The 13,331-nt window shown below is 38.0% G+C and overlaps 1 protein-coding gene across 1 annotated transcript; it reads left to right on the top strand.

Annotated features, from left to right (window-relative positions):
* The first annotated feature begins 5,813 nt into the window (after positions 1–5,813).
* On the top strand, positions 5,814–12,242 carry dusp2 (dual specificity phosphatase 2). The gene is made up of 4 exons (XM_028798283.2): positions 5,814–7,548; positions 9,138–9,268; positions 9,586–9,805; positions 10,698–12,242. The coding sequence occupies exons 1-4, from the start codon at positions 7,173–7,175 to the stop codon at positions 10,910–10,912; spliced, it is 942 nt and encodes a 313-aa protein (XP_028654116.1). The 5' UTR covers positions 5,814–7,172; the 3' UTR covers positions 10,913–12,242.
* Positions 12,243–13,331: the final 1,089 nt, after the last annotated feature.

The following is a 13,331-nucleotide window of genomic DNA, read 5'->3' as shown; positions in this document are numbered from 1 at the left end:
GAGATGAGACCTTCACCATCATCCAGACAAGATGTTCAAAACCGGCAGATAAAAGACCTCTGTGGACCACAGAAACATTTTAAGCAGCTACTGTATGCATCCAGGCTGACAGGGACTCATCCGCATCATCGTCTGCATCCTTCCAGAAAGTATCATTAAAATACGCTTTTAAAATTCATTTTTTACTTTTTGTTGCTCTTGTTTTTACTGTTGTCAAGGATGTGCGTGAGAGCGTCACAATCCGAGTTCCTCCCAGGTATGTAATACCATCGTGAGCTGAGAGGGGGTGCCACCACTAACAGTGTCATCTTCTTTTGCCTCCACAGTACCGAGAGACCTTCCAGTGAGGGCATCTGACTCCACCCCTTCCGGTCCCAGGACCATAAAAGCCCAGCCGCCCGGAAGGAGATGTCACTTGTTGACTGGAGGGCAGAAGAGATGGAGTTCCTTCAAGCCCAGAGCAAAGCCTTGACAGGCAGTGAATTTTTTTTGTCTGAATTCCAGAGGGCAGCATTTCGTTTGTATTTTTGCCACTGAGTGCTGTTTTATTTACAGTTTGCAAGTAAACAAAGAAAGACAGGTTGATGTTCCAACATTTATGTTGTCTTTTGACCCATCATTACCTCGGATGACCATACTGTGCTTTATTAATTTTGCTTTATTATAATATTGAGTTTATATTGTTCAGCCAGCCCAAGGTGTGGTGTTAGCAACACCTCGTCACTAAGGTCAAGCCAGGGTTCCGCCACTGCTTCACGTTTAAAGTCCTTCTTTTTGTTTTCTTTGTGCTCCTTTCCTTTCCTTTTTATTGTTTTGTTTTTTGTTTGTATTCTATTTTTTTATAATATTTGTATGTGTTTTTACTATTTCTGAAATCATATAATTCATGTCAATGCTGTTATATTTTTTGTTTATTTAATAAAAAGTTAGTTACTTCAGTTAAAAGTAACCGGAAATTTCAAACCTTTCAAGGATATGTTCTGTCGTGTTTCTTGTATTTTGTGGCCGGATGCGGCCACCTGTCCAGCTTAGTTAAGGGACCACCCTCGGTCCTATAAAGGCTGGTGGGAAGTGCAATCATTTGAATGTGCTCTTCATTTAGTTTGGTAGTACTTTAAGTGTTGTGCTCTTTGTTTTTCAATTTAGATTTTTGGCTTTTGAACTTTCGCTTTCTGTTTGTTTTAGAATATTGTTTTCTTTGGATTGCATCTGCCAACTCCTTTTTTGCTCCTTGAAGCTTTATTTATATTTGTATTGAGGCAGACAGCCAGGTCCCATGCCCGGCCGGGACGCCCCTTTGATGTATGTTCCGGGGGAGCAACCATGGGCTGCTCAATACCTCCCCCTTGGTGGCAGCCTCCCTGGCTGACGGTGGTGCCTCAGTTTCCTGCAGGGCTCCATGGAAGATGGTGTTCTCCACAGCCCTGTTGGGATCTGGGGTGGCTGCCAGGGGTCCCTGAGCCCAGTTGGACTAATCTTCAGCCCAACCCAGGAGTGCAACCGGAAACAGGTGATCAAGCACCTGGAGCACTTCCAGGTGGACCATAAAAGGAGCCAGCAACCACCACTCAACAGCCAGAGTCGGGTAGAGGAGGACAAGGTTAACTGGGAGGAGTGTTTGGTGCTAGAAAGAGAAATGCTTTGTGTTACTTTGTGTGTTGTTTGGGACTGTGTATGGCCTGTGGGGTTCACGGGGAAGACGTGCCTCACAAGTGAAGAAAAATAAATATTTGTTTTATTTTACCTGTGCCTCCCGTGTAAATCTGTGTCAGGTCGGGCGCAATATAGCGCCTTTCTTACAGTATCTATTTTTTAAACAATCATCTTTTTCATAGAATTTTGAGGATTTGTTTTTGATCTAGCCATAGTTTACATCGTTCTTCCTCTGGAGAGACATGTTTCAAGGTTTATGGGACTTTTTTCCTATTATTTTGAATTTAAAAGCCTGAACTCCCTTCTGAGCCCTAGCCAGGCCAGAAGCCTCCCGTTTTCCTGGTGTCAGGCTTGCCTTGTGGTAAGATTCTTTTTTGTGCGCTATTTTAGAGGCCTTGTGCTTTTGATATTTAGGCTGTCAGAGCAATCATAAATCTAGCCTGGGTCATTTCCATATTCCTGCAGGAGTTAGCAGCTGAGAAAGTTCCCCTTCATCAGGTAGTGGGCACCTGCTTTTGTAAGTGGCATCAAGTAAAATGCCATTAAAGAAGTAGTATTTTTAAAAGTGTAGAATACCAACCAATCCATGGGGGAGCTCAGTTATCATACTTGTACTCAATGCACAAATATAAAATTTCAAATCAACCTAATACCACGACCTTGAAAAATGGACATTATAAATAATCAGTAATGGCGTACTGCATGATAACGTGTAGTGAATACACTTGACTTGACCATACTCCAAGGCCGTATGCATTTGCCGCACGGCCGCCCTGCTACCTGCTGCCGAGAGTTGATTCTACAATAAAATAAAATAAAAATAAAAAGAATAATAATTCCAGAACTCTTCGCTTTTAATAAAAAGCTGTAGTGCAGAGTCTCAGCGTAGTATATGTGTACCAAATTTCAGGCTACAAGTTATTTGATTTTTGAAATTGACCTTCCTGGGTTGATCTTTAACCTTGGAGGTCAATCATCACCCCGAAAGCGGATAGTAGACGACATGTAGTATATATGTACCAAATATCAGGTCAATAGGTCAAACGGTTTACAAGCTACAGGTGATTTAAAATCCTGGACAGACAAACAGACAGCCATAGTAGCGTATTATATAAAAAGACAATGATAATAAATTGTATATAAAGGTGCCTTTTGTGACACCTTAAAAATCATAAAATTAACAGCAATATGAAACAGTAACATTATGAATAAAAACAAAATAAATGAAACATAATAAAGTAACATTGTAGCATCAAAGAGACAGTTCAACGGCCATGATCCAGCTTAAAAAGATGAGTTCTAACAGAATCTTTCAGTTTCACTGTAGAGTCCGGTGATCGGATATGAGGATGAATTTAGCTCCAGAGTTTGGGTGCAGCATAAGAGAAGGCCCTGGAACCAAAAACACTGAAGTTATTGTCTGGAAATGAGTATAAGCCTACTGAGGACGATTGTATGAGGCTAATAGAGGTTTGCTGGGGGGAATATAACTCTGAGTATAATTTTTTTTGAACAAAAACTGGGAGATGCGTGTAAAAATCAAAACAAAAATGAAACCATAGTCCAATACGAGAGATAATAAGTGTGGTCAAGAGAACAAGAGGATCAAAACTGAAAGTACACACAAGAAAAGAACTCAATGATAAACTTTCAATACTTCAGAGATTCATCATCTGCAGACTGGATAAGGATTTGCTATCACAGCTGTCCTTTTATCCCGTTGTGTCAATTACACATGGGGTCCTGTTGCCTCCAGTAACTCTGGAAGCGGACCTAACAACTGGACCCAGAATCATAACAAACCATGACACCAGGAAGCCCATGAAGTCATATTCAGTGAACTAAGAACATGTAGTATTTGTGCTGCAGAGCTCTGGATGAACCAAAGTTAATAAAGAAATTTATTGGGAATGCCAGCCAATCCTGCACTGCAATACTCTATGTGAGAAGAAACCAATACATTGACTAGAGCTTCTGTGCTGTGCTGTATTAAAAGCAGGGTGTAGTCTACAGGTGTTTCTCAAATGGAAAAGGCAATCTGAGAAACATTTTTATGTGAGCACTAAGAAAGAGTGTTACCCAGAATAACACCAAGACTATTGGTCTGAGCAGAAATGGGTATAGTGTATCTATAATGGAAAACTTGGAGTTGAATGTCTATGCAAAAAAAATCATTTAGACCCGATAAGAAGTAGTTCAGTTGAACTGCTATTAAGTTTGAGAGTTGTTTGTCATCCATGTTTTAATGACATTAAGACATGCTGTAAATGTAGTGGGGAAGAGAATTGAAGAAGGTTTACTGGACAAGCAGAGCTGCATATCACCAGTATAACAATGAAATTAAATATTGTAGAAACAAAATATATTACCAAAGGGAAAAAGGTAAATAATACTGAAAACAGAACTGTGTGGTACTCCGCAGCAAACTATTAGTACTAATCCCTGGAAACATGGAGAGGACATCATGAAATCTTTACAAAAGGACACACAATCAAGTAATCAAACCAGTGCTGAAACACAGGGAGAGGGTAATGATGTGTAATTTGTGCTGCCTCCACAGAACAATGAAAATTAAAACTGAACACGTTCTTTATTTATTAAAACATTGTGCTGCATTGTCATCACAACTAACTTATTTTGGAGAATGGAAGATACTGCAGTATTTATTTATTTGTTTGTCTGTTTTGAGTTTGCCTTTTTATTGTACTGTTTCTTCACGTCTTCAGACTTATCCGTGCAAATGAGGCTCCGGTCTCTGGCAGTGCGGAATTTGCACGTTCTCCCCAAAGTGTGAGTGGGTTTTAGTCCTGGTATGCCAGTTTTCCTTCCTATCACACGTCCATGCGTGTTAAACTATTTGGTGGCAATAAACAGCTCGCTGTGAATGAGTGTGCCTTGAAATTTCCAGATGGAGATAAATATCAACTCCCCGCCAACCTGAACTTGACTGAGCAAGTTTCGATTTAAGTGAGTGGATGGGCTGGTGTCTTTCTTTCTTTCTTTCTTTCTTTCTTTCTTTCTTTCTTTCTTTCTAACGGGATTCACACGAATTTCATAATCAAGGGGTATGAAAAAGGTCAGCAGGGATTCCGAGTCTTCGCTCGGTGTGAGCTTCAGTTGCCGCAAAGGTGAGAGCCGTGGACTGTCGCGTTTTAATAAGGTTTGTGTGGTGCATCAGCATTCACTGTCAACTCCTGCCCACATGCTGATAAAACCCATCTCGCGCATCAGACCCCAGAAATATTTCGTTTTCTGCCTTAACGGAAAGGTACACTTTTTGCAAATATTCTTTTAAATCTTATCTTGTTTTGAATTTCTTGTCTGTCAAAACAAAACACAGGGCAAGAGCACTGTTTTGAGAGTTTTACACCGTTACATGAATATTCGTCATTATTAATAAAATTTAACAACTTTTTTTTAAAAAAGGAATAAAAGGTAATCCAAGTATAATTTAAAAAGATATTTCCTTAAAGTTGGATGTGTCCTTTCGCGAAAATATCCTTAGATTATAGAGAATAAACAGTGAGAGACAGACGATCATTTCTCCTTCATGCCAGGCTTCAAGTCAGCTTAGTAAACGAAGAGGGGATACAAAAAGCTTCCGCTCTTTGCTGGAATTAACTCCGTTAAGCCCCTTTCATTCCCCCGAGAGGAAATTACTGTCCAGGCAATGAAGTGCCGTGTATTCTGTGAGCTGCAAACGAGGTTTTTAGATACTAACTGAAATGTGATTGAAGGCGGGATTATTTTTTATGACTCTTTTTCTTTCTTTAATGTCAAGCCCTTCCATGATTATTGACTTGACCGCTATATCATACGCTTTGGCTTCCCTCGATATTATACTTGTTAACTAATTCAGAAAACACGCAAAGAGAATACTAACGCTTAAATGAACTTTCACTGCATAAAATCAGGAGGACTGGGCATGATGTGAGGAAGGAAAAGGAGAGTAAAGAGAGCCATACATCGCCGTGTTTGGCATTAATATATGTGTAGCGGGTGTGTTAATCTATCTATCTATCTATCTATCTATCTATCTATCTATCTATCTATCTATCTATCTATCTATCTATCTATCTATCTATCTATCTATCTATCTAAATGGAATCTTCTGCAGAAATGCTCATTGATTCGGTGATTTAAATTTTGAGTAAACAGGTAAAATTCTTGGACAAAGATCTGTTGTTTGTACAATATCTAACTTTCTTTTACATGTCGAGTACCTATATTGCACAAAAATATGGGTTCACAACGGCGGGTAAGCTTTCTGGGGATGGAGTCGCTTCATCAGCTTGCCGAGCTCAGACCAAGAAAAGGAGGATGGAGATGTGGGGGTTGCACTTCCTGCTTCTTTTGCAGATATGAGTCATACAAGCAAAAAAAATCATCTTGCAGCACTGCAGAAAAAGCATAATACTGTAGTCATGGGTGGTGTTTAATTATTTTCTTCCCTTCATTCTATCTGCCTTAAGCGAAAGTCTCAAACAAGGTGGAGAGCCTGGAATCGCTAAATTAAGTTTTAATTAGCCCTGTGACGCATAGAGCCGTCATGATTTAAGTCTTCAGGGATTTGGGTTCAGGAAAGAAAGGCTTCAGGATTCTATGCATTGCGCCCACACGAACTCTTTTTTAAAAAGCTGATGTTTAAAAATATTTAATTAAAATAATGTACTTGTGAAAAAGTGAACGAGCAAACCGGTGAAGACTAGTCAATTATATGTTACAACGCTACCTTGTGGGGATTAAGTTGAATATTCTTGCTTTTTCATCAGTCATAAATGTAGCTGACCGCTGAATAAAAGTGATTATAAAGGAAGTGGACATACAAGATCGGCGACCTTTAGTTTAATGGTTAATATGTAACCTACTATTGAATTGTACACAGGGCAACTAGACATTTTTCAGCTGGATAATAATGTGTTTTTCAAAATAATATCGAATGTAATCAAATTACGAGTCATCACAATTCTTAAATGGTGAGCCGTTTGTAAGGATAAGTCAAACCTTTCTTTTGTTTTAAAATAGTTGGAGTTTCCACTACGCAGTCACTGGTGAATTTAGATCAAAAACATGTGGGGTATCCCCGAGCTCCGAGCAAAAAACGGTAGAACTCGGGCACTTAGTGACGTCAATACCCTTATGAAGAGAGTCGAGTTACCCTCAATGGACATATATGGAGTTCCGCGGATGCGTGTTCTCTCCTTATTTGGAGAGGGGCGGGCGTATCCGGACAAAAGCTCTTAAAAGGAGAGAATTATACTCTGCTATGCTTTAGATCCTCAAGGAAACAAAAGAACCTATACGAATAGCATGAGATTTTTTAAATAATCAGAGGCGTCATTTGAAGCTCTTCCAATTTAAGATTTTATTTTGAAAAGTGACAATATACTATTTCTAAAAGTAACAGAATTTCAAAGCTTTAAAATAGCAGTATTTATATCGTGTCTTTTTGAAACTAGAAGTATTGATTTTCTTAGCACTTTCGTCTTTTTGAATCACAGTTAAAGATTTACGCAGGGATGGGAGTTTTGGACGTAATAGAAGTTGACAGCTCTGAGCTGGTCCAGCTCATTAAAGGCGAACCGAACTGTTTGGTTCTGGACTGCAGACCCTTCCTTTCTTTCTCTCGGGTCCATATTACGGAATCCCGAAATGTAACCTGGAATTCAGTGATGCGTCGACGCTCCAAAAGCTCAGCGGTCAGTTTGGAGTGGCTAGTGACTGACAAAACGCTTCTCACGCGGCTGCGGGACGGAGAACTGTCCCCTGTGGTGGTGCTGGATGAAGACACCCGCTCCGCCTCAGACCTCAAAGCCGACAGCCTCGTCGGGATGCTGCTAAACGCTTTGGCCAATGAAGTCCAACAAGGGACAACGCAAATCTGCTTTCTGAAAGGTAAGGTTACTTATTTAAAGCTTGACATCTGAGTTAAATTACAGCATGACGCGAACGCCTTCTGTCTGTTTTATCGCAATTTATAGCTGAAGTTCGTGAGAAATCACAAGTTAGCCATAAATAGTAAGAAAAGGTTTTCAGATCCAACATAATTTATGGCAAAGCAATGCATTTATTAACGTATTGGCATCATAATCATGTTCATGAAAAACGAACTGTTCCATTCAGTAGGGCTTCGAGAATATGCACACACCAATTCTGACCACATTTAAAAATCTTCTTTGGTTTTAATAAACATCAGACATCCATTAATCAGTCTCCTCGCATAACGTGCATTTTAAAATGGTCAAATCCTCGAAAAGTTACATTTAACTTATTTCTTTAGATACAAATATTGAACTGTTTCACTCAGATAGTTAATGTTGACATTAAAGCACACTGCTTGGCTATTTATAAATGGTATTAACATTTATATCTCTTGAACATCCTATTAATAAATCATCAATTTATATATGTGCTTTAGATAGATAGATAGATAGATAGATAGATAGATAGATAGATAGATAGATAGATAGATAGATAGATAGATAGATAGATACTTTATTAATCCCAATGGGAAATTCACTTTAATAAGGCAGGATACTGATAAATTAATTTATATATGTAGAACACTTTTACAATATAAAAATATTAACAATGCAGCAACACCCTAATATATATATATATATATATATATATATATATATATATATATATATATATATATATATATATATATATATATATATATATATATATTGCTAAACCTTCCAATGTAATCAAACCATTCCTTTCGACATCTTCTTCATATGGACTATCACAGCATGGACTTAATTTATGTCCATTGTATAATAATAATAATTAATAATAATAATAATTAATAATAATAATAATAGGACCTACAGAAGGATTTATTAAGCACTGTATGTGTGAGGTATTTAATTAATTAATGAGACTGAAATTACAAAATATTTTACTGCAGAAATCATTTCAATAAGTCGGCTACGGCTCTTTAGATGTTTCAGTCACTCACTAAATTTCCATCAGAAGTAAATATGTGTGTGTATGTGTGCGTGCGAATGTATGTATTTGATGTGTATAGGTTTGTGTACACTTAGAAATAAAAGCGACAAAATGGTTGTTCAGAGCGATGAAATAGGGGAACCATTTTTGGTTCTCATAAGTTTCATCTACCTGGAGGTTGAAGAAGAATCTTTATCTATTTAGATCCGTTACAGGTAACGCAAATAGCCGTTAAAAGATGGAAACAAATTTGTGAAATACCAACATCCACACGGAGTAAGTTTAATTTCCATTTCGAATGCAAATAACCCTTCACGGATTTGGTTCTTTGTTAAGCAGTGGTTTTACGAAGAACCAACACAACCCAAATGCCATTAAGGACCCAACATTTTCAGAGTGTAGTTATAAGTTAATTGGCGAAAAGAAAAACTCAAAGCGTTTGCTGCTGGACTTCCATTACATTCAAATAAATTAATGAGCATACTTAAATCTGATTTCACCATGGATGTTTTTATCCTTTTTTTCAGGTGGATTCGAAAGATTCTCAGCTGTCTGCCCTGAGCTCTGTTCGCAGTTCGCAGGTCTCAACTTCCCCGGCGCCGCAGTACGAGACTCGGACTCAGTCCTCACAGGAAGAACGACTCCGCTCTATGATCAGGTGCGCAGCCTCTCTGAATTATGGGCATTCCCGCTTAATGGATGTCAAAGATCGGTAGATGGTTTCTCTCTCCATTACCGGAGTTTCACACGTGACAAACTGACGCGCCTTATTAGAGTAAAACCAATTTTCTTAGACTTAGGTCCATAAATAGATGTTGAGTAAATATTAAATATGCAAATGATAATTATTATTAGGAACATCATTATTCATTTTAGTAAAACTTTTCGTGTAGAGCTTCATTACAGATGATAATTACTTTATTCATGTTTGATTATATATAATTATATTAATTGATTTTAAATCTCTCTTCTCAGGGTGGTCCAGTAGAAATCTTGCCTTTTCTTTTTCTGGGCAGTGCCCACCATTCTTCTCACCGGGAGGCACTGAGGTCCCTTCGGATCACTGCGGTATTGAATGTATCTTCCTCCTGTCCAAATCTGTTTGAGAATGAGCTCCAGTACAAATGTATTCCAGTAGAGGACAGTCAAGCGGCGGACATCAGTTCATGGTTTGCAGAGGCCATTGAATTTATTGGTACGTAACCCTTTGTTTCTTGTGGCCAAGGGATATGAATCCGATTTAACAGAAACTTTAAAATAAAGGTGCTTTCTCTTTAAACCTACAGATGTTTTTCTTAAACTTAGAAATACTTTGAAGATAATCTTCCTTAAAACAATCTTTATCAACCGTGCTATACAATATAAGAAGTAAAAAAAGGCAGTTTTTATTTTTAATTTGGCTGATGCCTTTTCCTAAGGCAACTTACAAGATACAATTGGTTATATTTCTTTTTATTTTTCCTATTGGAGCACAGGCAAGTGAATTGTCTTGCTCAGGGTCACACAGTGTCAGTTGTAAGATTTAAACCCACAGCCTCAGGGTTTGAGGCTCATATTCTTAACCACCAAGCCACATTGCCTAACTGGCAATGAGGAACAAACATTTTTATTACATTCACTTATTTAAGATACACTTTTATCCAACATTTGAGGTTCCTTTGTTTTTCCAATTGGAGGATAGGCAGGTAATTTAATATTATTTATTGTATCAGTATGCTGCTGCTGAAGAATGTGAATTTCCCATTGGGATTAATAAAGTATCTATCTATCTATCTATCTATCTATCTATCTATCTATCTATCTATCTATCTATCTATCTATCTATCTATCTATCTATCTATCTATCTATCTATCTATCTATCTATCTATCTATCTATCTATCTATCTATCTATCTCTAAAGGTGAAGTGACTTGCTCATGATCACACAGTGGCAGGAACAGGATTTGGTCCTATGAACTTATAGTGTGTGATCCAAAATCTTAACCACTATGCCACACAGCCTACCGTTGCTTTTCAAACCTGCTGAAATTGCATTCATTTAGTCAAAAATATTCATAGTAATTGAATATGTTGCTTATCTTTCCAGATTCTGTGAAGAACAATGGTGGTCGTGTGCTGGTCCATTGCCAGGCTGGCATTTCCCGATCCGCCACCATCTGTTTGGCTTATCTGATTCAGTCATGGAGGGTCCGCCTGGATGAGGCCTTTGACTTTGTGAAGCAGCGTCGTGGGGTCATCTCCCCAAATCTTGGTTTCATGGGTCAGCTGTTGCAGTTTGAGACGGACGTGCTTTGTCACTGATATTTTAACTTCGTTAACAAGAAGAAGAACAATTCACTGCCCTCCAAAGCCTTTAGAAAATATCTCTTCAGCCATCATGGAAATGAAGACTTTGCATTTTCAGACTCTTGCAGGTTTCTTGCTGGATCAAGAAATGATAAAGCCGGATCAGTGCACAGACTACTGGAAACTTGACTTAATGGTAAACTGGAAAAACACACCTCTGCCTGCACACGTGCATTGTAACCCACTTCCGGCGGATACGAAGCTTCACTTGTGCTGAGGAGTTTTGTTTTTTTTTGTCACATTACAGCAGCATAATAATGAACAATGCACTATTTAAAAAATATGTTATGAAACTGTTTACTGATAGGAATATTTATTAAAGCAATATACTGAAGAAAAAAAGGATAAAATACCAAGTTATGTTGTATGAGCTCAGGAAAGGAGACGTGAAGATGCATTTCAGGGATGGACTGCACTTTGTTTTGAGTTTACATGTGCGACTTTGCACATATGTTTGTCCCACAAAGATGAATACGTGGCCTGCAGATATCCAAGTGCGGTGTGATTTTCACAGACTTTATATAAAAAGCTGACAAGCATGTCCTACCGCCCTTGATGGGTGCTGCTACGTTTGACTCTCTCCCATTACTTACTGTAACTCTGGAGACCATACTGTCTAAAATTATCCACTTTAAGATAAAGCAATACCCAACTGAACAGTCTGAGAAACATCTCCAAGAACATGCAATAAAGCCGAGCACTTTTAAACTCAGTGATACCCTATAGCCATACGATTATCTTATCGACATTTCAACAAGAAACATGTAATACGTATGTATGAGAGGACAGAAATTGGTTTATTATCTGTTCACATTTTTCATCTAAGATATTTACTGACATTTCTGAAATGTCTAATCAATAATTGGTACAATGATGGCAAGTGGGATTAGTTTTTACTTCATCACAGTTTAATGAATGCTACTAGTTGGCATTTTTTCTCAGTGATGACATTCTCATTAATAAGCATGCTACAGAATTGATGTTAACTGCAACATTCTGCGCTTCTAGATTAATTTTAAATAGAGCAAGCCATGCTGAAACCTACAGAATGTTTTATCAGATGACAGTAATGCAGCCCAATATTGATCCCTCTGCCATCTTGCCTGTCATGTTATATGCATTTGGACATTCATCTTCACTCTTCTCTGTATGTCTACATTGAATTTTTGTTATTGCCTATTCATTTTTTACTATTATTTTTTTGATATTGCACTTTATATTTATAAATAAAACTGTTCATGCTATGTGATTTTTTTAAAAATAAAATTAAAAACTAATTTAAACAGTTCTTTCAGTTGAGTTATTTCTGTTATTTGTCCTGTTGCCTGTTCAACTCCAGTATGATTAAATGTGGTCCTCTGGTTCTGCTCCCAGTCGGGTAATAACAATAATCAATGCAGACCTCAGCGCGTATATCTCTGTTACATGCCACTTGTTATGGGATTTGTAAAAACAGTATTAAGGTTTGTGATGCGCCATCTTTTGGAATGAAAGACACAGTAACCGGATGGACTCACGAATAGATATATAGAAACATATCGTTTTACAAATCCAAGGCACAAATTTCAGTGTGGAGTCTTTATGTGGCTTTCCTTTGGGTGGGTTAGTTTCTGTCTACACACAAAGAGCAGCCAGTCAGGCTACTGTAGAAGTGAACAATGGATTGTCCCAATGTCCTTAATTCAAGGAGTTAACTCAAAATCACTTCTTGTAAAATCAGTTGGACTCTCTTCCTTTTTTATTTTTGGCTTTGATATACTTTATTTATAATCTTTGTGGGGAAATTGTCTTTTCACATAACCTTTGGAGGTCAGAGTGCAGGGTCAGCCATTGTGTAACACCTCTGGAAATTTTTTTCAGGCTGCTCAAGGGCCCCAACGGAGAAGGATCCATTTTGGTAGTAATGGGATTTGAACCAGCAACCTTCTAGATACGAGCATAGATCCTTAGCCTCAGGGCAACCATTCCTTCCAACCCCAATGCCCATAAAATGAGTTTTAGATTTCTAAAAATATACATGAAGTTATTTTGAGATTTCTCAAAATGGGAAACAAGGTTTTTCAAGCTATCTGGAAATGCATTTGAGATACAGTATGCCAGAAACTGTCAAATTAAAATCCCAGTGTGGCAGTGTAGAGTTGATTTCCAGCAACAATAACAACAACAATTTATTTCTGTATAGCCTAAAATCGCAAAGGAAAAGCCTCAGTGTTCTTTAAAGACTATGTTTGTAACAGCCCCCCAGCCTTAACTCCCCAAGAATACAAGAAATAATTTCCAAAAAAACCTTGTAGAGGAGAATAAAATGGAAGAAATCTTGAGAATGACAATTCAGAGATAGCCCCCCTTCTAGGTAGGTTGAGAGTGCAGTGGG

The sequence above is a fragment of the Erpetoichthys calabaricus genome, chromosome 1, assembly GCF_900747795.2.
Source record: "Erpetoichthys calabaricus chromosome 1, fErpCal1.3, whole genome shotgun sequence".
Taxonomy (NCBI): Eukaryota; Metazoa; Chordata; class Cladistia; order Polypteriformes; family Polypteridae; genus Erpetoichthys; species Erpetoichthys calabaricus.
The sequence above is the reverse complement of the archived record's forward strand: the minus strand, read 5'-3'. Positions and strand labels throughout refer to the sequence as shown.